Source organism: Chiroxiphia lanceolata, chromosome 19 (assembly GCF_009829145.1).
Source record: "Chiroxiphia lanceolata isolate bChiLan1 chromosome 19, bChiLan1.pri, whole genome shotgun sequence".
NCBI classification, from domain to species: domain Eukaryota; kingdom Metazoa; phylum Chordata; class Aves; order Passeriformes; family Pipridae; genus Chiroxiphia; species Chiroxiphia lanceolata.
This window is the reverse complement of record NC_045655.1, coordinates 5,978,419-6,003,718: the sequence shown is the minus strand read 5'-3', so window position 1 is coordinate 6,003,718 and position 25,300 is coordinate 5,978,419. Positions and strand designations below refer to the sequence as shown.

Here is a 25,300-nt window from a genome sequence, read left to right as displayed (position 1 = left end):
CGGGGCCCGTCCCGCCCCGGCGGGGCCTCGGCAGCGGGCGGTGCTTCCGGGGCGAGCGGCGGCGCCTGCCCCGACCCGCCGGCGGTTCCCGCTCCTTCCCGTTCCCCGGGCGGCGGCTCCGCCGGGGCGGCGGCGGCGGGGCCGGGACCGGGCTGGGGGCCGGGCCGCGGGGCTCGGGGCGGGCAGGCGGCGTTGCGGGCAGCCCGGAGGGGCCTGCGGAGCCTCGGCGGGAGCGGGAGCGGCCATGGAGGAGCCGGACACGGAGCCGCCTCTCATGGTGCGGGACGGGCGGGGCGGGCGGGGCGGGTGCGGGGCCGGGGCCGCCGCTGACGGGCCGCTGTCCCCACACAGGTGGTGCCTGGCGCGGACCCGTCGGCCCGGCAGCTCTGCTTCGCCTGGGGCCCAGCCGAGGTGCTGGTGTGCGAGACACGCTTCGGCCGCGCAGGTGGGTCCCGGTCCCGGTCCCGATCCCCATCCCGGTCCCGATCCCGATCCTCATCTCTGTCCCGGTCCCGATCCCCATCCCGGTCCCGGTCCCGGTCCCGATCCTCATCCCGATCCCGATCCCCATCCCGATCCCGGTCCCAGTCCCGGGCGCTGACGGGCTCTGTTGCAGACAGCGGGGAGGGAGCGCCCGGCTCGTCCCGCGTGTTCGTGGTGCGCAGGGATCAGGACATCTACATCCAGACCCTGCGGAAACTCTTCAATGAGTCGCACGGGATCTTCATGGGGCTGCAGCGCAGCGAGGAGGAGCTGGCGGGGAAGTCGCGGAAGGCGCAGTGAGTGTTTTGGGGCGCGGGAGCGTGGGGGGCACCTCTGCCCCTTCCCCAGCCGGGCCAGCGCCGTGGACTGATAAACGCCCCCGGAGAGGGATGTGCCACTGGCCAGGCTGCTTTGACCACCGCTGTAATCAGCAGCGGGAGAGAAATAATGATCGGTTTGGGGTGATGTTACAAAACAAGTCTCCGATCCTTCCAGTAACCACGCTGAACAAGTCCATGCCAGTGTACAGTGTGGCACAGATTCACTGATTCCAGCTGGAGCCACCCAAGTGCTGGGAGCCCCTGGTGCTCCAGAGAGACTTGCAAGGCCAGTAGGCATGAGACTAAAAAACTCCCAACAGCTCTCTCCAACCAAAGTCTTTTTGCACTTGGCAGGTTGGTTCAAGTGAGTAAAAACTACCGGTCGGTGATAAGAGCCTGCATGGAGGACATGCACCAGGCAGCTGGTAAGTTGGTTTGTTCTCCTACTGCAAGAAAAGGAAACACTAGTTGTGACTATAAAAGTAACATTTCAATGGTAAGTTACTGCAACTACTGTACGATAGCGTGGGTAGGTTTCAGTAATTCTCAGGACTCTATTTCATGCCAGAGATTTCCAAGTTAGTGTGTAAATCTGATCAGAGATTATTTTTTTCCCCGCAGTGATTTTTGGGGGACTTTAAGCCTTTTCATATATTTGGCTCCAGTTTTACGGGAAACTGAATCCAGTTTAATAGCTTGCTTCCCCAGAAAGTGGGAAATATTACTCATCCATGCCCTGTAGCCATACCCAGATTTGCACAGGATTTATAAAACAAGTTTACAAAGCCCATTTAGGTCTGTGCTTGATGAGTAATCAGGTATTATTGTCTTATTTATGAGCCTAGAAGGGGCTGTCAAAGGTAAATGTGTCGCTCTTTGATTTTTCTTGTTCCCTCAGTTTCAACTCGGGACCCTGCCCTGCAAGGCCAGTACAGCACCCAGGTAACCTGCATTCATGTCACACAGTCACAGCTGAACGTGGATCTCTGGCTGGTGAATTCACCAGGCCACCACTGTGACATAAAGCACTTTAGATTTGACTCTATCCTGGTACAGTAGATGCAGTTCATGACCAAGAATAAAAGGAAATAGTTAGTTCCCCTACTTCTAAAGATGTCCAACACCTCAATTCACTGCCGTGTCTTATATATTTAGTGTTATAGGTGTGTTTTCTTGTCATCTCAAAGCTGACTGACCAGAAGAGTTTCAGACTTACCTGTCTGAACCTTCACCTCTCCAACACTCAGATTCCAACCAGCTGCATCTGAGCCTCACAGCAAGCTCTGGGTGTCCATTGTGAGCTGTCAGATGGCACAGGAGTGTTCTGGGAGGAGCAGAGTGCTCACAGCAGTTTTGTCCTGTTAGCTGCAGTGATGTTTCTCCTTTGGCCTTTCTTCCTTCTCTGTATTATTAATCCTAGAAGTGCCAAAGGCTGACAATAGCACTGGTTGGTATTGCCCACTGCTGACTGATTATTGCTGCATTTCAGAACACAAACAGCATCAATACTTTCTGAGCTGAATGTGTGTGGAGAAGACACGGCCTTTAATTTCTATCTCTGAAATGTCAGTATGACATTTTTCTGTACAAACTGAGTTTAACTGATTGCTATGGACAGCAGATGCCTTTGTGTGGTTACAAAACCCAACTGGAATAATTACTAACTCTGAAACCTGGCCCTGCTTTTCCTCAGGTTTCCATTCTCTCTGCGATGGAGCTGATCTGGAACCTCTGTGAGATACTGTTTGTTGAAGCAGCTGCAGGTGAGCAGGGAGCTATCCTGGTGTTAAGACTGAAGGGTTTTTTGTTTGCATATATATTTGTTTAAAATGTATATGTCATCCATTATGTCATAGTTTAATATGTTTTAGAGATAGGTTGAGTGTCAATAAACCCTTTAATACCCCTTCTGCCTCAGTTAATTGCCTTCTTCATATTGAATTATGTCAAGCTATTCAGTTTGCCCTCTACTTTTCCCCCTCTTGCATGGTACACTATGATTTAAATTGTCTCCTTTATCAGATGGGTTATGAAGAGAAGACATATCAAATGTTGCTGCCAATGTATTTGACTTCTAAGCATAAACACATCTTTTAGCATCAAATATGTCAATGCCAGCTGACATTGATACAGCTCTGATACAACTCCTTTAACTTCAGGATGCCATTTTTGAAGTCAGTTTGTTTACACCAGAATTTTAAAGTAGTAAATAATCTTTTTAAGGAAATCAGATTATACAAACAAATACTCTACTTGTACAGTTCCAGAATTCAGAAGAGATCCACAGATTACTTAATCTGAAGAAAAGTTGATCACCTAATGCCAAATTTCTTCCTCATATTCAGTTAATAGTAATGAATTGACATTAAAATAAACAGAAATATTCTATTTGTCTTTTGGCATTGCAGGATTTATGATCTGAGTCACTCACCTTTTATTTCTTCAAGTAACTGGTTTGAGTTTTCTGCTGGACCTCGTTGCTGCTCTGTCTAAAATTTGCCACAGGGCAACCTGTCAGCAGCGGGTGCTCCCACAGCCTGGCTGCTTGGGGAGCTCTGTAACTTGAGTGTGGGAGGTAGAAATCCAACCAGTGAACCCCATCTAATGATGTCCAGCTGTTAAGGTTTGTGAGAGAGCAGTTTGGGAACAAACAGGTGGGAACTAAGAGGGAAACCTTGTCTGCACACAGCTGGGCCCCTCCTGCTTCGCCTCCTGGACTGGGTGCGACTCCACGTGTGCGATGTGGACAGCATGGTCCGGGAAGTTCTGAGCAGTGAGAGCCCCTCCAAACACAAGCTCTTCTGGAACGTGGTGAGTGCCATCACCTACAAGGTTCTTAAACAAAGAGAATTCGTGCCTGTGGGCTTTCCTTCCTCTTCCCTACTTGACACTAGACCGCACCTCAGAAGCTGGGACGCTGCTGCTCTCTGCCCGTGTAGGTTTTAAGGTGAAGCCATTCTGAAGATCATCCTGCCCCTCATTGCCATCCTGAGCCTCCCACTTTCATGACCCGTAGAGGTCAAGACTTACACTGTGTATTTGAATTAGCAGTTTAAGCATTTTAACTCCACTCCACTTGCCTGAAACACAAGTTAGAATTCCCCTCTGATGCCCTTCCTGGGTGCTCATGGACGGGTGGATTTTACAGGTGGATGTCTTCGTGCTCCAAGGCCGGATGGACGAAGCACGGCACTTGCTCTCCAAGGAAGTCACTGCCAATCCCACCTCAATGAACATGTACAAAATCTTGGATGACTTGATGAAGAAGATGCCCATGCCCAGCGTATGTACAAAGCGGATTTTTTCATGCAGTTCATTGGGAAAAGAGCCACCTCTGATGTGTCCCCTGTAACAAATTATTCCCCATTAGAATATCTCACTCTTATTCCTTTACAGTAACAATATTTGTATTCTCAAATTGCCCAAAGACCCAACAATTCAGGTAAAAGCCTGTTAGGTGACAAACCAATATAGAAGGATCACGGGCAGCCCCATGTTTAGCTTTTTATCAGGAACCACTGTGAGTTCAGCCCAAGTGCTTGTTGTGATTTGACTTGTGTTTCACCTATTCCGTGTTTCTTACCCTCTGTTCAGCTTGGCAACACCCAGACACTGACTGAGCTGGAGCTGAAATGGCAGCACTGGCACGAGGAATGTCAGAGGTTTCTACAGGACGGGACTTTTGCTTCCAATCCCCACATGGAGTCCATCTGCAAGGTGTGTTTTGGCTGGGAAGGAAGTAAACTGTGAATTTCAGGAGCTCAGTGTAGCCATAAGTAACTTTAATAATATCCTAGATGATGTGTTCATTAAATCAGGAGATTTCAGGCCAGTCTAATGTCCTGTGTTCTTGGTTTGCAACAAACTTTGCGAGCCTGGGCAGATCCCTTTCTCCTCCTGTCCAAGGCCATAAGGCTGATGAGGAAACTGGGCTCTGAGAAGGATCTTCGTTATTTAATTTTGATCAAATCCTCACCTTTGCAAAGCAGGAGTGATGCCCCTGGAGAGTTACAGTGCGTCTGTGTACATCACTGAACCTGCAGAATTACTCCTGTGTTTTTATCCTGTTAGATCCTGGTGGGAGATGAGGATGCCATCCTGGAGAAGAAGGAGCTCATGACCACATGGTACCACTTTCTGGTTACCCGGCTCCTGTATTCCCATCCCACTGTGAAGCCGATGGAGCTGCGGTTCTATGCACAGGTAGGAAATGGAATTGCCTTTATATTCTCCAGTTTCATGCACACAAGGGTTACAGCACTGAGTGAAAGACTTTGGGAGGGTTGAAATCTTACAGCAATGACATTCCTGTAAGATGTTGCCTGGGGTTTGTAAGAGGACTGGGAGACTGATTAAGTTGACAAATAATTGTTGAAGACCCACTTTTCAGTATCTAATGTCACCAGTTGTGTTCCTGCAATTGTTTTCCAGTTTTCTTATGCTAGAATAAGGAAAAAAAATCTTTTTTCATAATGTGTTTGGTCTCTATGACCTGTTATTTCCCATAAAATAAGTTAAACTAGGCTGCTACATCCAAACAAATCTTACTTTTACCATCTCACAACTTCTGAATTTATCATGTCTTGTCATCTCATTCCACAGTCTAGTATGGACCTGTTCCTGGGTGGAGAGAGCAGCCCTGAGCCTCTAGACATGATTTTAATGGCAGCCTTTGAGTTTGAGATGCATCAAGTGATCAAGGAATGCAGGTTGAGTTTTAAGGCTTTTGATTCTCTAGTTCTGCAGTATTGTTTCTGTGTTATTTGGGGTGGGGGAGATGGGTACAGCCCACCTGATCATCCTTGCAAAGAATTTAGCAAAAATATGTGAAGTTGGCAGCAATTAAAAGTATTCCATAAGGTCTGGGACATTGCAGCCAGACATTGCACTGTAACAGAGCTGTGTATTGGTAAGAAATGCCTGTGGAAAACCTGACACAATCCCTGGCAGTAGTAGGCTTAGTTTTTTCTTTCTTTTGCTTCAAACACAGCATCGTCCTCAGCAACTGGTGGTTTGTGGCTCACCTGACTGACCTGCTGGACCACTGCAAACTCCTGCAGTCTCACAATCTCTAGTAAGTATTTCTTGGCATTGATGATTTGGATTAAGCTGATTAAGATAGCCCCTCAGAAAACATGCTGCAGAAAGTAAAAGTACTTGTGAAGTAATGTCAGCAGGTTTTTCCAACGAGATGCAAATAATAATGTCTGTTTTCTCTCTTTCCCCCAGTTTTGGTTCAAACATGCGTGAGTTCCTCCTGCTGGAATACGCCTCGGGACTCTTCTCCCATCACAGGTTCCAACTTCTGTTTTATTACTCATAGGATAGACTAACACCAGGGCAGCCAAACCAAATAACTGCATGTTCACAAAGTAAAAAAGGCAAAGAGAAGTCACTGTTAGAATTTCAGCAGAGGTGTCCCTAAGGGATTGTACAAGACTGGCACATTTCCTTTCCTGAATGAAAGACAAAAGCTGTCTGTGTGAGCCCATCACACATAATGACCAGGGCAGAGTCACTCCTGCCACTGTGCAGGGTGACTCGCACTGAAGCACTTAAGAGCTGCAGGTATTCCAAAGCTGTGGTATTCCAGAGTTACATTACAGGCAGCTGGCATTTGGCAGAAAGGAAAAGCCATTTCAGGTCTGAACACAAATTAATCAGAGCTATCAGTTATTAATGCAGACTGGGATGCTCCTTGGTGCTTCACTGTCGTGCTCATTGAAGGTTTATGTGATGGGAATGGTGGTGGATTTTGCCCCTCTCTCAGCCTGTGGCAGCTGGGGGTCGATTACTTTGACCACTGCCCGGAGTTCGGGCGGGTGTACCTGGAGCTGCACATCGAGCGCATCCCCCTCAACACGGAGCAGAAGGCCCTCAAGGTGCTGCGGATCTGTGAGCAGAGGCAGATGCACGAGCAAGGTGGGGGGATTTTCAGTCTCACTCTTTGCAGGGATACAAGTGAAACTACCGAAACTTAATCCTTTCCCTCCTGTGCCGTGTCTCCTCCCCAGTCCGCAGCATCTGCAAGATCATGGCCATGAAGGCCCTGCGGAACAACCGCCTGGGCTCGGCCCTGTCCTGGAGCATCCGGGCCAAGGACGCGGCGTTTGCCACGCTCATCTCGGACCGGTGAGCTGGGACAGCAGCCCCCAGGCTGCTCCTGCCACTCTGGGGTGGGGGACGGGGCAGGCAGCCACTCTGCCAGGGCCAGGAAAGCTGCTGCTGGCAGTGGGGCTGAGCTTTCCCTCAGGGCAGGCACCTGCTTGTGGACTAGAACACATCCTCAGTGCTCTCCTCTGCAGTACCCAGCTTGTCCTCTACACCGTTTTCCTTCCTGACAGCTGGAGACAAAACAGCAATCCTTATTTATAAACCAGGAATCCAACCCTCTCAGACCTTGCTTTGATAAACATTTGTTTCAGTAATTTCTGTCTTCTGCACTGCCCTTCATTTGCTCTGATAGAGCTGTTTGATGGGCTGACAGTGACCCAGGGGACTGATTTGGGTGGAGGATAATCCCCATCTGTGCTTTTTTGAGCAGATTATTTGTAACCAGTCAAGTTCCCCACACAACCTCCAAACAAGGCAGTGGAAGTCACTTAAGCCACCATTTCTGCTAAAAATCTCACCCCACAATTACAGCATTAGCAGCAAGGAGAAAAGTGTTATTGTTTCCCTGGTTTTGCATGAGCTTGTCACAATTCCTGACCTTGCCAGGCTGGGAAGGGTGTTGTGAAAGTGAGGAGGATGCTGACACTTGGCTAAGGCCTCGACAAAACCTCTGCCAACTCTATGCTTTTTAATCTCCAGCAACCCATGCCATGTGGGTTTTGCTAATTGGAAACAGGCAGGTACCATCTCTTCACTGATAGAGTATAATTTTGAAATGAAACCCTGGGTAGGTGGGCAGGCAACACTGTCTTCAGCAGTGGAAAAAGGGAGTGGTAAGAGATTGCTGGTCTCAGCTTTGGTTTGGGCTTTTTTTTCATTTGTCCTTTGAGGGAGTGGGAATCGTTACATTTCCTTCAACAGAAGGAGAAAAGAAACTGTCACAGGAAGCAGCTCTGCAAAAAGCAGCATAATGAAGGCTGTGACAAAACAGATGAAAAGCTTTTAGCATTGTTTTTGTTCCTGCTGCTTATCAACTTTTTCACACAGCAGAAAAACAGAGCTTTTGTTATGATCTGGGAGTGTTATTTATGCATCCACCAGCCTCAGCTTCCTGAGTGCCTTCCTTCAGTTGCTCTTTTTAAAGAATAGATCTCAGCTCCACAAAATGCAGAAGTATAAATGAGGTGTCTGTTAAATGTACGTTACACCAGTTCACTGGCTGCTTCCATGGAGTCTTTGATGACTTTGGAAACCCTCACAGGAGGTCAGTTAAGATGGAACTCAGTCAAGTACAATCAAATTTTCTGGGAAGGGATTAGGAGATACAGAATGGCTGTGGATGATGTTCTCCCCTCTGAGCTTTCACTGTGTTCCTTTCTCCCCAGATTCCTTAAGGACTATTGTGAAAGGGGATGTTTCTCCGACTTGGACCTCATTGACAATTTGGGACCATCCATGCTGCTCAGTGACAGGCTGACATTCCTTGGTGAGAACTGCCTACAGTTTTCATACTGGTCTGTTATTTAGAACGTAGTGAACTCCATGGAATTATTTGAATTTATCCTTTCCTCCTTCTGGCTACATCCTGGTTTAGTGATGAGGGGCAAGCAAATGGGATATGTGATCTGGGATGCAGCTTGTTCCAGGGGATGGCACTGACCACTGCTCTCTCAGCAGGACAGCCCCAAATCCTGACACTCCTACCTTCCCCTTCCTTAGACATTTTCCAGGCTGTATCACTACCTAGAGAGGCTCTCAAATACTAACAAAGGCTACCTGGGATACCTTAGGGGGGTTCCTTGGGGGAGTAAACCACTGTTTTAAGTTACATTGGCAATGTGATAATTCTACTAAGTTCTCCAGAATCTCCACAGTGTGGGTTCCCTGTGGCAGTCTCAAGCTCCCTGGAACAAGAGCCCTCCCTGCCCTCCCACTGCAGCTGCTGTGCCAAGTGACAGTGAGGAGCCCCAGCTCGTTTCCCTCCTGTACCACAGCTTCCTCCTCCTGCCTGGCACAGAGCAGCTGTGCTGACCTGCCCCTCTGCCTGCAGCTGCTCTGTGGCCTTTGATTCATGGACCAAAACAGGAAATGGAGCTAAAATGCCCCTTTCTCTGGTGCTGTGGCAGTTAACAAGCCCAATTACTGGGGCCAGAATCTAATAGGAATTTGGAATAGCTGTTGGCATTGGATTGACTCCCCTCTGCCTGATGCCAGCATTACAGGGAGGGTTATCCTGAGTTTGGTCTGTTCCCACTTGGTCTCAGCTTACAAAACTGGAACTGAATTTCCTTCGTTTAAACCTTATCCTAAATTAGGCCTAGAAGGTAAACATGACATAGCAAATTGGTAATCCCTCATCTCTGCATGCCCAGCATCAGCCAGTGACCCTCATGTCAGCCCCAGAGAAACTATTTCCCTTTCTGCTCTTTATAAACAATCCTGAAAGACCTGAAAATACTTTTGCCTGTTTTTCCTTTGGAATTTTAGAAGCATTAGGTGTACCTTTGCTTGACAGCTTTCCCATGTCTCTGCCTTGAGCTCAAGCATTAGTCAGAGGTGAATCTGAACGGGAATCATGAACTTCCAGGAGCTTGACAGTGTAGTAGCTACAAAGAAAGCTGCAGAATGAACCCCCCTTTCATCCTCAGCCACTTCTCACATGCTGGATGTTGATCCCACTAAATCTTAGCAAAAGCAGACCTTTCCCTATTAACAAAGATCTCAATTCCCATTTAAGCAACCAGGAGGGCAAGGCAGCCTTTCAGACCTGATATTCTATGGTATCCAAAAGAACATTATCTCTGCTCTCTAAGCCACTGGGGCATTGCTCCCCTGCAGACACTCAGCACGAGGCAGCAGCAGCCACTGAACAGGCTGGTGCAAACCCTGAACCTCACCCAGCACAGCAGCAGGTTTTGGTGCCCTTTCAGCCAAGCTCTGTTGTCACCTTTCTCCATGCACCACATTCCCATTCACCAGACCTGGCCTGCTTTGGGCTCAAAATATTTCAGTTGGGGGTGGTTCTGCAAAGGCATCTCTGAAGGCCCAGCAGCCCCTGCCCCTTTGTCCCCTCCACCAACCCCCGTGACGTGCAGGGAAGTACCGGGAGTTCCACCGGCTCTACGGGGAGAAGCGGTTCCCGGAGGCGGCGCGGCTGCTGCTGACGCTGATGACGGCCCACATCGCCCCCTGCTCCTTCTGGATGACCCTGCTCACGGACGCGCTCCCGCTGCTGGAGCAGAAGGAGGTGAGATGGCTGCTCACACCCAGAGCCCTCCCCACCCCTGCTTCCTCCTTGACAAGGGATCTCAAAGCAGTGACCCCTTTCCTGCCCCAGGACTTGCATTTCCAGTGCAGGAACTGTCCGTGGCAGTTCCGTGTGTCCCACCACGGGACCCAGGATGAGATAACCAATTCTTACCTCTGTTCCCTGCTTTTAGAACAGCAGTGGAATTGATCTGTGCTGGTATTTTAAGCACACACTGCATCCAGCTCCTTTGGGTATTTGGCTTGAAGATTGTTCTAGTGTGCTTCCCTCTTCTAATCCAAATTTTGCTTTAAGATCCATCAAGAGAAGGACAATTCAGCAATTACAGACCCAGAGCAGCCGCTCTGACCTTGTAGCTGACCCTGCTTGGTGCAGAAGGTGGCACTAGAGATCTCCCAAAGTCATATCCAGCCCAAATTATCCTTTGATCCTGCGACTGAAAGGGTCAGAATGGATCTGTGGGAGTGTGAAAGCATTCTCTTCCTCAAAACTGCATTTTCTCAGGCTGTGTGATGTCCTTAAACTTGATCATTCTCAGTAAATGCTTTCATTTCCACAGATCATATTTTCAGCAGAACAGACTTATGAGTTGATGCGATGCCTGGAAGACCTGACGGCAGGGAATGCGGATAAACAGAAATTCCAGGTAGGAATTTTGTTTTGAGGAGAACTGGATAATGAACTGAGGGGCTGTGGGGAGTGCCAGGAAAGCTCTGCACTTGTATTCCTACATGAGGGCAGAAGAGAGGGACAGGCTGGCACAGGGTGTTCAAGGGCAGCCAAACGGGGCATCATCAGGAGAGCCTGAAATATTCTCAAACCCAGTGCAGGAGAGCTCCCACTCCTCATGTTCTGCTGGTCTGGATTAGACTGTGATGCTTTTCCAAGATAAATAATTGCAAATTACACAGGCAGTGAAAAGCTGAGGTGCTGCCATCCAGCAGCTCCAGCTCTGAGCGTTCCAGGCAGGGAACAGGGAGCCATTTGCTGCACATGCAAACCCCTGCAGCTGCCAGGGAATGAAAAAGCTTGGCACTGCTGTCCTGGGTTGAGCTGTAAAGTAGGAAATGTAGCTTTTGCTGTTCGTGGGAGTCCCTGTAACAGGTAAATACACAAGGACTCTCCCTCTTAATGACCTGCATCCTTACTTTCCAAACCCAGAGAGAGACCCTGTTCCCAGGTCGTTACCTTGTGCAGTCCTCTGACCCAAGCTCTGCTCCCTTCCAGGAGGATGATGTCGAGACCACCAAGGTGGAAATGCTGAGACTTGCTCTGGCACGGAATCTTGCACGAGTCATTGTCAAAGAAGGCACCGTGGAGGGGTCCTGAGGATGGCAGGATGTGATCTTCCTCTTCCTCTGGGGCTCACTGTACATAAACTGACTTTTTTAAAGAATAAATGTCTTGTTTTGCAGATTGCTTGATCATTTGTTCTTGTCTTCCATAAACAGAACTTAGATGGACATGACTTTTAACTTTTATGAAGGAGCTGCATCAAAACAGGTGCTTGTTCCAGCTTGGCCTGGCAGCCCTTCCCTGGTGAAACCAGGTTTTCCTTGCATTTCTTGGTTTCTTTACCTCTCAACACCCAGCCTGAAATGAAGGCCACTGTTATACCACTGGGGTTTTGGAAACAGCAACTTTGCCATTTTTGTTTAGTTTGGATGGCCTTGAGTCCACGGGTTGGGTTTGAGGCTTTCCAGAACCAGCAGTGCCCTCCAAGAGCCGTTATGAGAAAGGGCCAGCCCAGAGCCAGGTAGGGAAAATGATTTATTCAACATGCAGCAGCACAAACGCAGGGGAGAGGTATGTACAGGTAGGGCTGTTGGGGATGAAGCAGGAACCTCGCCCTACAAACAAGGAACATTCATGGTTTAATTTCCAAAGCTTTCCACAGCGCATTCCAGGCAGCAGCACTGCTCTGCAGGAAGCACCTGCGCTCTCCTGCCTCCCTCCAGGTCACAGTGAGATCCACCTGCAGGCAGGGAAAGAGTGGAACTGCTCCTCAGGACACACTGCCCCGACCCAAGCACTGCCCCCACGCCTGCTTGTGTCTAAAGTGCTGGCAAGAACGTGCCTGAGGCAGAGAGAATTCCCTCCTTGTCCCTCATCCCAGTCCATGGATTTAGGACTGCTTTCTTTAGGATCCAGACAACACACCCATCCCTCTCACCTGCCTTCTACGTTGGGGAGCTGACAAGGCTGAGCTCTCCATGAGCTTGGATTCCACCTTCAGGGGTTTCTACTCTGATGAGGCCCTCAGGCCTTTCACCTCTAGGGATTTTACTCTGCAACACACTAAAAATAACTACAAATAACTCCAAACTGTGTTTGCAGCCACCGTTCATTCCAGCAGCACCTTCTCCTCTGGAGTTTTCCTACCAGAGGCAGGAGTCTCCTCCTGTTTACTGTTTTTCCCTGTGCTGCTCCTGTTCCCAGTTTGAGAAGAGCTGTTGCTTGACAGCACTGCTGGAAGTGCAGAGCTGGGCGTCCAAGGACTGTCCAAGCACCTGCCTGTGCTTGTGTCAGTGGATGCTAAAACCCCCCATCCATTTACAACAGTCTGTCTCAGAGCTCGTTGAGGCACTGCTTGAGATCGGAAATAGAGGGAGAAGGAAGGAGCCGCAGGAACCAAGTTTTGGAGATTTAAACCTGGTTTCTGGGAGACTGTAGCTAAGGGGTCAGTTCTCCTGCCCTGATAGCACAGAACACTGATATCCAGCAAAACTGCTTTCCCCTTTGTGGGAACAATTGCACTTTGCCACTTAATACAGGGAACAAAGAAAACAGGGCATTAACCCAGCACATGCCCCGTCACAGCCCGGGGGAGCCTCTTCCTTTCTTTGCCTGCTTGTTCTGTTTTGATACCCTACAGCTCTTCTATTTACATCTTGCAGGTCATTGTACTCAGCTCAATAAAACATAGTATTCAACTGCACTAATAATACTGCCTGCATGAGGGGACACGAGAGCCATCTCTCCTTATCCCTGGATTCAGTCACTGCCCTTCACTAGTGATTGTAAAGACAGTTCTGCGCTCCAGGTGCTGTCCCTCAGTAATACTGACCAATACTTTCCAGCCCTCTTACCTTCTCACTACACATTTCCTCTTTTTCCCACACTATGGAATGCAACAGAGGCAGAAAAATAACCAGTGTAACCATTTGCAGACAAAAAACTCAGCCCCAGCTGCCCGAAAGGGAGGCAACGGGGGGGCAGCCAGCAGTATAAAATAAATAGAACAATAAAGGTACAGCAGTGTGGCACACACTTACACAGGCCCTTGGGAATGCAGCAGGAGTGTGGGGGGAGGGAGCTAAGTGCCATTTCAGTGTAAAAAAGAAGCATTCCCTCACGGAGCAGCATTATTGCTCGGCATGCTCACGGGGCTGGTCACAGTCCGAGGGAGGGCTCGTGTCAGGGCTCTGCGCTGAGCTCATGGCGGCATCATCGCCCCACCAGCCCGTCGGGATCTCTGGACAGCAGTGCAGGAACAAACCCAACTAAATCCCCTTCTGCTGACAGGTCTCCCCTCAAATTACAATAACTTCAAGTTTAATAGAGTGGAAGATAGAACCAGATTCACCCAGAGGTCATGATAAAAGCAGCCAGCACTGCCTGTCACCAGCTGCTGCTCAGTTCATGCTTGGCATAAATGTTCCAGGGCCCCTTCAAGGTGGGGCACAACATTCTGGACTAAAGCTACAAGCAGAGTGGTCAGGACATGTAAACAAAGCTGAACATCACCAGTGGATAGCATGTGTGTCCCTCCCCACGGCACATCCGTTCCAGTCCTGTGGGATCCTGCCCTGGTCCTGTCACAGTCTCTGGCAGTGTCCTGAGGTCATAGATTCCCCCACTGCTCTACCGGGGGAAACTGATCCACTTCACCCACTTCTGTGCTGGGCTGGTCCCCCAGGGTGAAGGTCAGTCTGTACCTCAGCCTCACCTTCTCCTGCAGGAAAGACAAAACCCAAAAGCAACATGAGAACAGTCCCAGCTCAACAGCCACAAACAAAACCCTTCACTGTTACAGCTCTACAGAGAGCACGACACTTCTGTTGTACAGAGCAAGGGGAGGAGGGCCCAGGTTAAATTCATGGAGGAGTTCAGCTACTTACAAACCTGAGTTATATTCATTTTTTATTCTACCAAAGTTGTATTGCTTAATGTGGAGCAGGAGGAGAAATGCATAAATAACCTCTAATCAGTTTGCACAGATGTGGCCAGCACCCATTGCTCAGCTGCTCTCCAGAGAGCCTGAATAATGGGGCTGGAATAGTTCAACATTTTCAAAATTATATCCCTCATCATATGGAGGAAGATGAAACAGTTCCTGGTCTGTGAAAATCCTAGTGAAACAGTGAGCAGGAGATGGAAGCAGTCCTTCAATGAAGGCACCTCCATGTACCTCACAAAGTTATTCCACCACAATCCACCAAACCCCTCTGACATTCATCCTTTCGGACCTCAGAGCTTTTAGCCTACACTTTAAGAATGCTTTTGTTGTAATCCTCAAGTAGTCACATCTAGATCTGTCAAATAATTAGAAAGTCCTTCAGCTTTGGGCTGTATGGAGGAAGCTACTGAAATAACTACAGCAAGGAAAAACAGCTACTCAGATGCTCCCAGCACAATCAGCAGAAAATGAAGTGTTAAGCCCATTGTGTCCCTGGTCACAGGTACATCCTCAGAGAATAATGGAGCAGACATGACTTGCCATTTGTCTGTTGGTTCATCAAAAGTACTGCTACAGCACCAGCTAATTTAGCATCGATCTTATTATCATCAAAGCCAGGCACTTCAGGTGCACAGGGGAGTCACAAACCCCTGATGCAGCTCTGCTACCCTTTAAAGATGAGCCTGACATGACCCTTGCCCTTTTTCTGGGAGAAATGCCCAGTCCTTCTCATACTTTTTGCTGCCAAAGTCTGTTGTAAGGAGCCTCCTCTAGGCCTGAACTGAAACACCAACATTCCCCAGTAACCACCTTTGGAAGGCACATTAGAATCACAGAATCATTAAGGTTGGAAAACACCTCCAAGATCATCAAGTCCAACCTTTTAGAAACAAACAGCTGTAGCTGCTCAAATGCTTGGTCCCACCCCTCCATAGAGTTCAGCTGAGATCAAACGTGTCTGATGGTCAGGATCAATCCCACTGTCCCTCTCACCTTTGCAGGATTTGCCAGAAGCATGACCTGGGTGATGGCAGCAGGTGGCTGGATAGGATTGAATGGAGACAGCTCAGTGCCAGAGGGTGGCTGTAGCTTCACTTTCATGGACTGCAAAGGAAAAAGAAAGTAGAACCTCAGGGATTGTCTCCTACCTTGGGGACAGTGAAAGATGCATGCACAGGCTGGGGGGACAACAGCACACATCCAAATGGAGGAGGATCAATCTACAAGTGAGGATGAGGGAACAGAGCCAGCCCAGCTTGTGCAACATGACAGGAACAGAGAGCCCAGAGTAGAAACACTGGTCAGTGAACCACTAGGACTTCCCTATCTGAGTGCTCCTGTCAGAGGTTTTGATGTAAACACCTTCATGACACAGACAGATCACAGCTGAGACTGGGCCATGTTCAAAACACACACATTCAAAATTATCTAGGTGCAGTAAGACTAGAGTGGAATGTCTTGTCAGATTTAGGATGTCTGTCAGAAATTCTGGTTCTGAAGACCTCAAGGGTAGCTCTACCCATGCAACAGACACAGCTGGGTTGATCTTGGATAGCAAGAAAAACAGAACACCTGCAGTTCTTGTCTTATCCTGTTCAGTGTTTTCTGCCTCTGACAGGAACCTTTGGAAACGGGCGGGGCACAGCCTATGGAAAGGCAGGACCAGGTTGTCCCAGGTCCCCAAGTCCATGCCCAGGCCTTCCCAAATGTCTCACACCCCAGGGTCTGCCCCCCGTGTCCCCACCTTGGGCACAGCTGCCTGCAGCACGATGTTCTTCACGGGGAGCGGCGCCGTGTTCAGCATCGACACCACCACGACCAGCACGTCCGAGCGGCCCGGGGGGCACTCCCTGGCGAAGTGCAGGAGGATCCGGAACCCGTTCTTGTCGTAGGCTGTCACTGGGAGGGCACTGCCTGAGAGAGGGGAGAGGATCCGGGTTTATGGAGCAGCAGATGATCCGAGGCAGCGTCAGGCGATCGGGATGCTCAGCTGGGGCTGCTCATCCCCTCTCTCTCCTTCTACTTTGCCTTGAAAAATCGTTCAGAGCAAGGTGAAAAGCCTGAGATACTTACTGGGTTTAATGGATTCCAAGGGAACGTGGACATTGGCCAAAGAAATTTCAGGTGCTTTCATGGGACTGCCTTGCTGCTGGAATGATGCTGGCTGGAAGAGAGGACTTCCTGATCCAGCAGTGCAGCTGCTTGGAAAGGGAGCTGGAGGGGCTCCAGGGGCAGTGGCTGGCAGCCCTGTGGGTGCTGCTAATGGGGCAGAAGTAACAGTAACCCCTGGGAACACTGAAGGTGTTGCCATGCCTTGGGTGGCAGTCCTGCAAGAGAGACAGAAAACACATGGGGAATGGAGCTGGAAGTGAAGCAGGTATTTCACCAACCCCCAGAGATAACAGCAGATCATGAGGACAAAGCAGCAGCCTGGAGCCAGACTGGAATCTGTGACTCCATAGGGTCTCACGTGAGGAGAGCTACAGGGACAGTGGTGGTGGTTGGGTTGGGGTCACTTCTGTAAGTCAGAGCCCCACCTTGGCAAGGGTGGGAAAGGCTGAGATGGGCAGAGGCTCTGTACCTTTACAGCCTGTTCCACTTCCCAGCACACCTTTGGATCAGGCAACAGTACAAGCTGTGTGCTCTGCCTGCCTTTCCCTCCTGGAGGTGGGACCTTCATACTCATTTGTAAACTGAAACCTCTGACAAGGAAAATCCCAATCCCACATTTCTGCCCAACTAGAGAGTTGCAAGTCACCCTCAGAACCTGGTGCTGCAGCGAACTGGGCTTTCTAAATGCAGAGCCAAAGCAAAGTCCAGGACTTTTGGTTACCCTTTGGCTTCATCAAGGAGTTGTCCCAGTGCATCCATCTTATGTGACATATTGCTGCCCACAGACGAGCTGAAGTATCCAGGAGCAGCTGGAATAGTCTTGGGAGGCCCGGCAGGGGCAGCTGGTCCAGCAGAGAACACAAATGGTGCTGAGTTTGGTGCTGGGATGCTGGGAGCAGTCTGGGAGGCTGGGAAAGCAGAAGGCAGCGTGGCTGATGTCCCACATGTGGTCTGTGGTGTGTGATGGAGAAGAGGGTTCCCTGCAGGGTTGCAAGCAACAGTCACTGCCTTCGGATTGAAAAAATCCAGGTCCAGCTGGTCATTCTGAAAGAGAGGACAAGCAGATGCTCTAAATGGCTGCTCCCCCTGATGCAGAGATGGCACAGTTCTGTTACAGAGGGAAAGAGGTTTACCATAAACACAGGTGCTGGGTGGCAAACAGCAAAGTCTGTGGCCTATGTCAGGGCTACATCTGATCTGTAATTTAAGCAAAGGAAGGGCCAACATCATGGGGATGGCTGGGAAACTGAGAAAGCCAGGTTCGGGGGCATCTACTCTGTTTAAACACAGCTATCCCAGATTTTAGGGCTAAGCCAGACTGCCCCTCAGCCTGTATGTATGATCACATGCTTCTCCAAGGTGACAGTGTGTCCTGAGACCTCCCACAATGACCACCTCTCCCTTCCCCTGAGACCCTCCTTTGTACCTCAAACATGCTCCACTGGTTGTTTTCAGAGGTGTCCTTCCCTGCTGCAGGGGCTGGGTCATTCAGGCCTGGAAGGGAAAATAACAAGGAGGTGACTGGAGGAGAAAATGAGTTCCCTTGGCTGCTGTTTCAGTACCATCAAACTACTTGATTCAGCTCTGATGAAACGCTGAGATGGGCTGCAAGTCTATTATGAGAAACAGAGACTGACAGCACCAGCAGCCAACAGTCACCTCCTGCACACAGCCCTTCTAATGCTTCAGCATTAGTATCCTTCAGCCCTTCTAACCCTTCCTGGCTTGCACTGTCTCCTGCTGTTCACATCTGGGCTCCACAGGCAGGCATCCTGCAGGCTACTATGCACAGCCCCTCTGAGGCACCTTCTCTTTAGCACAGCCCCAAAATCAGGGCTGAATCTGTCACAAACTGCAGCCTGCACATCCAGCATGTCTGAGCACCTCCAGAGACCAGACTGCAATTGCACTCAATAGTTATTTCCTTGCAGACAACCCTGGGAAGAGTTTTTGATACTGACTCACTGATCAGGTCTAATATTCAGGATGCAAAGGAGTGTTCCCAGGACTCCAGAGGCATCTCACACTCCTTTCAAATGTGACACAGCACAGCCAGCCTGCACAGAAGCAGCCTTTGTCAGGATGTTTGAGCAGCCCTTTTCCAGGCCTCTCAGTGTCTTACCCAAGCACAGGAGCTCCTCATCCAGCAAGGAGAGGGAGTTGGCTGTGCTCCCCTGCTGAGCGGGCGCCGCTTCCACTTGGCTGGAGGAGCTGCTCCGCAGCGGCGCGAACGTCTGGGGAGGAGGTGGGAGGATGGGGATTTCAGCTGGGGCTGGGGCTGTGCTGGGGGCTGGAGTCAGGGTGGTGGGTGGCATTGGAGGTGGTGGGGTGCTGGTGACGTCCAGTCCAGCAAGGTCGATGAGGGTGTTGAGATTATTTGTGGAGTTACTCCCTGCAGCGGACAGGAGAAGAGCACTACTAGGAAAGAAGGCAAAAGGCTCAGAGCAAACCCCGTGCACAGAAGAAATTAGCAGAGAGATGGTTTAGATATCACAGATCCTCATCTGATCATGGCTTATGGCTCTTTGTAACAGAGAACAGGTATTTGCTGTCCTCAGACCACATAAATCAACCCGGATACCTCAAGAATTCCTGTATGAAAACCTCCTGCAACTACTGCTCCTTCCCCAGTGCTTCTTGTAGCACAACTCATCATCTTTTCAAAATCTTTTGAGCTCAGATGAGGCTTTGGGAGATCCTACAGCTCTACAATAAACAAAGGCTACCAGAGGGCTGGAGAGCTGAGGAAAATTCATACTGTTTTCATTTCATACTGGGACAGTCTTGTCCCAGTAAGATGCTGCCAGGCAGCATCACACATTCCTCTACTGCTCTCCAGGCAGGAATGTTACAGTTACTCCCAAATGGTAATTCTGTCACACACATGTCCAGAGCTTTCAATGGGGAAGCTGAAGTGTAAAGTGGGCAACTGGCCCAAATTCACAAATGGAATTGCTGGCCAGGAACAGGACCCCTGACCCAGCTCCCACTCTCCAACTCTCGTGTTTTCGATAAAATTGTCTTCTTACATGTCACCGTTAAGAAACAGGACAAACGTGGGGAGGAAAATGTGTGAGAACTTCCAGCCACACAAACTGCTCAGGTGCAGATTTGCTACTGATGTCATCATAGGTTTCAATAATATGGACTGAGAATGGAAAATGCAAAGCTGCAGCACTGTTGCTCAAGTCCAGAATTGTTTACCCACAGCCTAGAAACCTTCTTGTCCCCTCTGATTCACAAACTGTTGGCCACAAAGAACCATCAAAACCCCCTTCACCACAATTAACAGGAAACACTGTTCAAAAGATTTAGAATTGCAGGATTCAAAAGTCACACAGATGGCTTCCCAAGAACTCACCTTCCACTACAGACATCCCAGGCAGATCCACTTCACCATTGATCACTTGCCCCTCTATTATTTTTTTATAGGAATTTATCACACGGGATAAATTGTCACTGGCCTGCAGAATATCCCCTAAATGCAAGAGAGACAAAAATGACCTCCAAGGCTTTAATCACTTTGTTTCCACTAATGCTGAGAGTGCTCAGTTATCAACTAAATAATCCAAGAAAAAACATAAATATTTGGCTATGAGCTCCATTATCCTGTCTGTGCCACACTTCTCTAAGCAATACCCTGACCTTTCTAGCTCCAAGCAAATTGCAGTAACAAGGAAAAAAATGAGTTCAAGGCTGTTCTCCAGAGCAAATCCCCTTCCCTCCCAAAGCAGTTGCCCCCCATCCCTGTCCCCAGCCTCACGAACCACCAACTCTACTGCCCAGTCTTTGCCTGAACTGAGATGATATAGAGGCAAGGATTGTCCTTTATCTGCTTGCTCAAAGCAACAGCCACCCACAGTGTTGAGGTGTCTTTACAGCTGGTCTCTTGCACAGACACAGGTCACAAAAGCAACTAAAAAAGGATAAGTGTAGCTCAGTTTACCCAAACTGCTGTCATTGTCCTCTGTCTCACTGGCCAGCTTGAACAGCGTCCGCCTTTTGGTTTCACACCTTTCGTAGAGCTCCTGGAGGACAGATTAGGACAAAGGGTTTCATCAGCCAGGAGCCACTGCCAGCAGCACCAGTCAGCACAGAAGGACTCCCAGCCATGCACTGGGAAGCCCAGAACAGAGCCCAGTCTTGCTGTGCTGACTGTGCCAGTGTGGCAGGACAGCCAGGACCCCGCTCCCTGCCCCGTTCAGAGCTGAGCTTGGGGGTCTAAACACAACCTGCATTTCCAACATGCCATCTCTCAGTCCTCCCTCACACCAGCACTTAAGGACAGCTCTAGTCCCAAAGAGATGTTCATTCCTTTTATTACAGGAGTTCCTAAAAGCCCAAGGAAGAGCAGAATTGTGCTTCAATGATTAGGCTTCAGTTGTGCTGCAACTACTACTCAGAGTCTGCAACCACACAGCAGAAAGGTGGCAAGAACAAAATGTTTCACAGCAACAAACCAGTTTCTTAAGCTTCTTACCATTGTTTCAGGAGCTTGTTGTTAAAAATGAATAGTTTTTAACTTTTAAAATTAGATAATTGGCAACCCTTCAAGGCTCTGGGCCTACCCAGTGGCTGTTCTGATTTTTACCTTCCTGATGTTCTCCCAACCCTACAAAACGAGCTAAAACTCTTCCTCTGAAGGGGAGGAACCATTTTCTGCTCTATTCAGTCTTTAGTTTCTCCATTTCCAGTGCTGTACAGGACAGCTATGACCTGCAATCTGTGTGTCCTAATAGGATCAAAGATCACAAACTGCAGCTTCCTGATTCTGCCACGCTGCACCTTTGGAGAACAGCTGCACCTCACTTCAAGCATGTGCAAAACTGAGCTACTCCCCACTGGGTCCTTTGGTAAAAGGTGCTAAAAACATGGGTGTTTGCTTGCCTGCTGTTTCCAGCAACCACTTTTGTTTCTCACCATTGCTCTCCATTTTACAGCACTGTTTGTAAATCTCTGCAAAACTCAAGTCTGCAAGAAGAAAGGACTGACTCCAGGACTTCTGGGAAGAAGGAGCAGCTCAGACCCACCTTCATGAGCTCCCTGTCGGCCTCTGATGAATCCTCTTTGCTGTAATGAACCAACATCTCATTCAGCAGCTTGACATTGTTGTTCACCTCCTCCAGAGTGTGCATGCGCTTCGTCACCTTCTGAATCCGAGCCTCGTCCTTCAGGGTGTAAAGCACAGACAGAAAAGGTGAGCTTCCCTGCAAAGGTCCAGGTATCACAACCACAGGTATTATCTGTGAACATGTCAAGTAATGTCTGTTTACCCTATATTTCCAAAAAGCCTCATTAAAAAGACTTGAATGTATAATTATTCCACTGAAAAATAGAAAAGTTCCCAGAAGTTCTTTTGGGTAGTTCCTTTTCAGATTTTTTTTTGTTCATTTGTTTTGGTTTTTGGGGGTTTTTTTTGTTACTTGATGCTATTTAACAAAACAGATGTGTTTGAAGTAACACATTTACTAGGAACAAGCAGCACTCCCCGGAGGAAAATGTCCACCCATCTCTGATTTAGGATTCCAATTAAAGATGAAGGAGAGCCTGCCCTGGGGACACGAGAAGCTTGAATGGAAACATTTTGATAACCTATACATCCTCCCCAGTCTAGAAACTACCCTTTTTTTTGCCAGAATCCCAGTGAGTCATTTCCTGGACTCCAGAGTTTGGAATGACTGCCCTGGGTGGATGCATCACAGCTCTACAAACAGGAAGGTGTCTCCACGAAGCCTGTTTGTGAGAAGACCCAGTGCAATGACTCAGCCCTCAGCACCCAGGGGTGGTACCTCGATGCTCTCCCCCAAACCCTGACATGAAATATCACTTTGAGTGATGAAAATGTACTTAATTACAACAAGGGACATTCAATTCTTGCCCTGCCCTCCATGAGAGACACCAATTGTGGACATTTCTATGACAGAAACATCCCCCAGGTGATAGAGCACAAATCCCAAGCACTCCACCATTTTGAAGTCAAATTGCTTAAAACTTGGAAGGCAGATTGCTGACCTGGACCAATCCTACAGGAATTTCTTACCTCTTTTACCATGGATTTTATAAGCTTGTTGGCCTCTTGTAAATCATCTGGGTTTTTGCTTTTCAGCAGTTTGGCTAGAAGCTGTAAGATAAGAAGAGGATGCTGAGGAAACAAATAAAGACCCTTTGGTAAAGGGAAAGGAATCTAAGTGAACAATTCAGGGGAAAAGGGATACAGACATTATTACAAAGCTTACACAGCTTTCACAGATACAAGGACTTTGGCAGGAATCATTTATGGTTTATCATCTGAGTTGCTGCATTCCTGCTTCTACACAGGACTGTGAAATCTCAGAGACTTCTGGCACTAGACAATTATTCCTCCCAGGCATCATTTTTGGTCCTGTGTGTGAAACATTCTCTGTCTTGTAGGGCTACAGCAAGATGGCACTTGCACCAAGAATAACCCCATAATGGTAACACAGACAATGCCTTAATGGGAACTTTGGGTTAAGCAGGTGGGAAAAGCAGTGAATTTTGCAAAAGTACACACCCCCCCCAAATAAAAACCACATTATTATCCTTTCCTTCCTTATTCTAAATATGCACTGATTAATCACTTTTCATTAGGGATTATGATACAAATCTTCACTGTACCTTGGATTTCTCCTCATCATCAAATACAGGGTTTTTGGGACGAGGTGGTGGAGAAGGAATCAGGGTTCTGTCTGCAGGAATCACAGGATCAAACATGACAATCCCTGGAAGCAGAAAGGGAATCCCTGTGGGTTGGCACAGTCACACCAGGCAGTGCTCCCAGGTATTCCCAGGCTGCTGCCAGAGCCAACACACACCTTGCCCACTGACACTGCCCTGCTGTCCCAGTGAACAACACAGATACAAATCCCTGAGCTCGGCAGCTGATTTTTACCTTGATGTTCCCCCAGCCCCTCAATACGAGCTAAAACTCCTCCTCTGAAGGGGAGGAACCATTTTCTGCCCCATTCAGCCTCTAATTTATCCATCCCCAGTGCTACAAGGGACAGTTATGACCTGCAGTCTGTGTGTCCTAATAGGACAGGATGGTTTCCAGACAAGAATGGTTTCCTGTGTTGAAGCTTCTGAGCTTTTTTCACTGTGCCTGCACAAGAAATGTGCATCAGCTGAACCAAAGGTACAGCTGCAAAGCCATCTCGTTAGAAGAACACAAAAGGTGACTTGGAGGCTCTTATTTCACTTTAAATTAGATTTGTTCAAATCATTTAATAACTAGTTCCACCAAAAACCCCACCAAAACCAAACAACTTAAAAAAGGCCCTTTGAACCAAAACTAAAGTATTTGGAAGGTATTTAACTAATTAAGTTCAAAAAAACCCAACCCAACCCAGCCCAAGGCACTTAAACATAATGAAAAGCTTTTCAGAGAATTTCTCCCTTTTTCCATCTCCCCTCAGAGCTTGCCTTGACCCCATTTAATTAGAAGCTGTATATTTTGTGACATTCCTGCTTAAAGCACAGCACCAGAAAATGCATGAACGAGCAGCTGACTTCCTACCTTGTCTCTTCAGCATGTAATAGGCATCCTTGATTTTGGATTCCTCTGGCAATGCCACTGTCCAGCTATACAGCAATTCAATTACTTTGGACTTCACCTTCTCTGAGACTCGGTCTCCCAGGTACTAAGAGTGGAAAAAAGGAGTAAATTCTCCATGTTCTTTGTTTCTTTTTAAAAATAAAGCTCAAAGCCAAAAGCTCAGTGATATACATTAAAAGGTGTATGATCCAAGTTCCAAGATAATCTAAGATACACCTTATTAAGAGGAAAAAATGCTCCTCTAAGAGATTTGAAATAACAGTGAAGAGAAGCTTTGTTATTATCTTCAGCAAAAAGAAAAAGCAGATGTTCTCTTGGCTTCAGGATTTTGCTATTTAAAAATTACAGCAATCAGATAACCACCCCCTCCCCTGTCTTATGGGAGAGAATGCCCTGGGGATGATGTTCACCATGTTAAACTGATCATGAATGCCCAGGGACTTAGCCAGGCACCCCTTACACAGCAAGTCAGCAGCAGAGTGAGGACTAGAACTCTGTGGTGTGTTACCAAGTCTCTTGTTTTAACCTCTACATCACATTTGTCCTCCACTATCACTGGAGTTTTGTTTTTTAAAACAACACAGCCTGAGTTTTAGAAGCCCTTGAGTCACATGAAGGATTAGAACAGCACAGAGACTGTATACTGATGGCTAATAAGTACATCTTAATGAGAAAAAAATACTAAGCAGAGCATAAAAACCCCCAGACAACAAAAATTTAGCTAACAAATGCTCTTGAGTATAGGTTAATAAATGCAATGAGCCAGACAGAACACTGCAAACATTTTGGATGTTGCCTGTAGCTTATGGATGTCAAACAAAAAGCAACTACAGCCACAGACTAAGGGACTAACCTTTGGAGACACAACTTTTATTAACTCGTTTAAAAAGCGGAACTTCCCAACTTCATTGTGAAATCTTCTCCCACAATTCTTCATACAAGCTTCCAGCACCTGCATTCAGGGAACAAAAACAGGGGCTGAAACCAACACCAAAACCTTACAGTAAGTGTGTGTTCTGCTTATAGGGAAGGTGAAGGGCCCATGTCAGTGGGACACATATTCCTGCTCCGTACAGGCATCAGTGTCCCATCTTCAGGGGTGACACATCAGGACTTGGTGTCCCACCCTCACCAAGTGTCTCTGGGTCTGTTTTATCACCATTAGGTCTCACAACAATGAACACAAATCTTGCTGAAGATAACAAACAAAAGCAACTCAAACTAACCCAGAGTTATCTCTGGCTGCTCTG

General features: G+C 48.2%; 2 protein-coding genes across 5 annotated transcripts in view; one reads left to right on the top strand and one right to left on the bottom strand.

Annotated features, from left to right (window-relative positions):
* Positions 1-210: 210 nt before the first annotated feature.
* Positions 211-11,599, top strand: NUP85 (nucleoporin 85). Of its 2 annotated transcripts, XM_032706335.1 has the most exons (19): positions 211-277; positions 352-445; positions 617-779; positions 1,158-1,228; positions 1,702-1,745; positions 2,497-2,566; positions 3,493-3,614; positions 3,952-4,086; positions 4,398-4,520; positions 4,875-5,006; positions 5,406-5,512; positions 5,794-5,877; positions 6,033-6,098; positions 6,574-6,725; positions 6,818-6,935; positions 8,303-8,403; positions 10,013-10,164; positions 10,745-10,831; positions 11,413-11,599. In XM_032706335.1, exons 1-19 carry the CDS (start codon positions 245-247, stop codon positions 11,512-11,514), a joined length of 1,956 nt encoding a protein of 651 aa, XP_032562226.1. In that variant the 5' UTR covers positions 211-244; the 3' UTR covers positions 11,515-11,599. The 2 variants fall into 2 exon arrangements, with proteins under 2 accessions (XP_032562226.1, XP_032562224.1); XM_032706333.1 differs by having other exon boundaries at positions 352-779.
* The window catches only part of GGA3 (golgi associated, gamma adaptin ear containing, ARF binding protein 3), a 28,869-nt gene continuing 6,503 nt past the window's right edge, over positions 2,935-25,300 (bottom strand). For 2 of the 3 annotated variants that reach the window (XM_032706330.1, XM_032706332.1), the window contains 14 exons: positions 24,904-25,002; positions 24,012-24,135; positions 23,114-23,217; positions 22,518-22,598; positions 21,508-21,645; positions 20,424-20,505; positions 19,839-19,955; positions 18,600-18,869; positions 17,904-17,971; positions 17,199-17,521; positions 16,439-16,692; positions 16,110-16,279; positions 15,359-15,469; positions 11,937-14,140 (listed from right to left, as the gene is read on the bottom strand). In XM_032706330.1, coding sequence (XP_032562221.1) covers positions 14,030-14,140; positions 15,359-15,469; positions 16,110-16,279; positions 16,439-16,692; positions 17,199-17,521; positions 17,904-17,971; positions 18,600-18,869; positions 19,839-19,955; positions 20,424-20,505; positions 21,508-21,645; positions 22,518-22,598; positions 23,114-23,217; positions 24,012-24,135; positions 24,904-25,002 — 2,052 coding nt within the window. In that variant the 3' untranslated portion in view covers positions 11,937-14,029. Of the gene's footprint in view, positions 4,150-11,936; positions 14,141-15,358; positions 15,470-16,109; positions 16,280-16,438; positions 16,693-17,198; positions 17,522-17,903; positions 17,972-18,599; positions 18,870-19,838; positions 19,956-20,423; positions 20,506-21,507; positions 21,646-22,517; positions 22,599-23,113; positions 23,218-24,011; positions 24,136-24,903; positions 25,003-25,300 lie in introns of those variants that run through there. The other variant, XM_032706331.1, reaches the window with a different exon arrangement.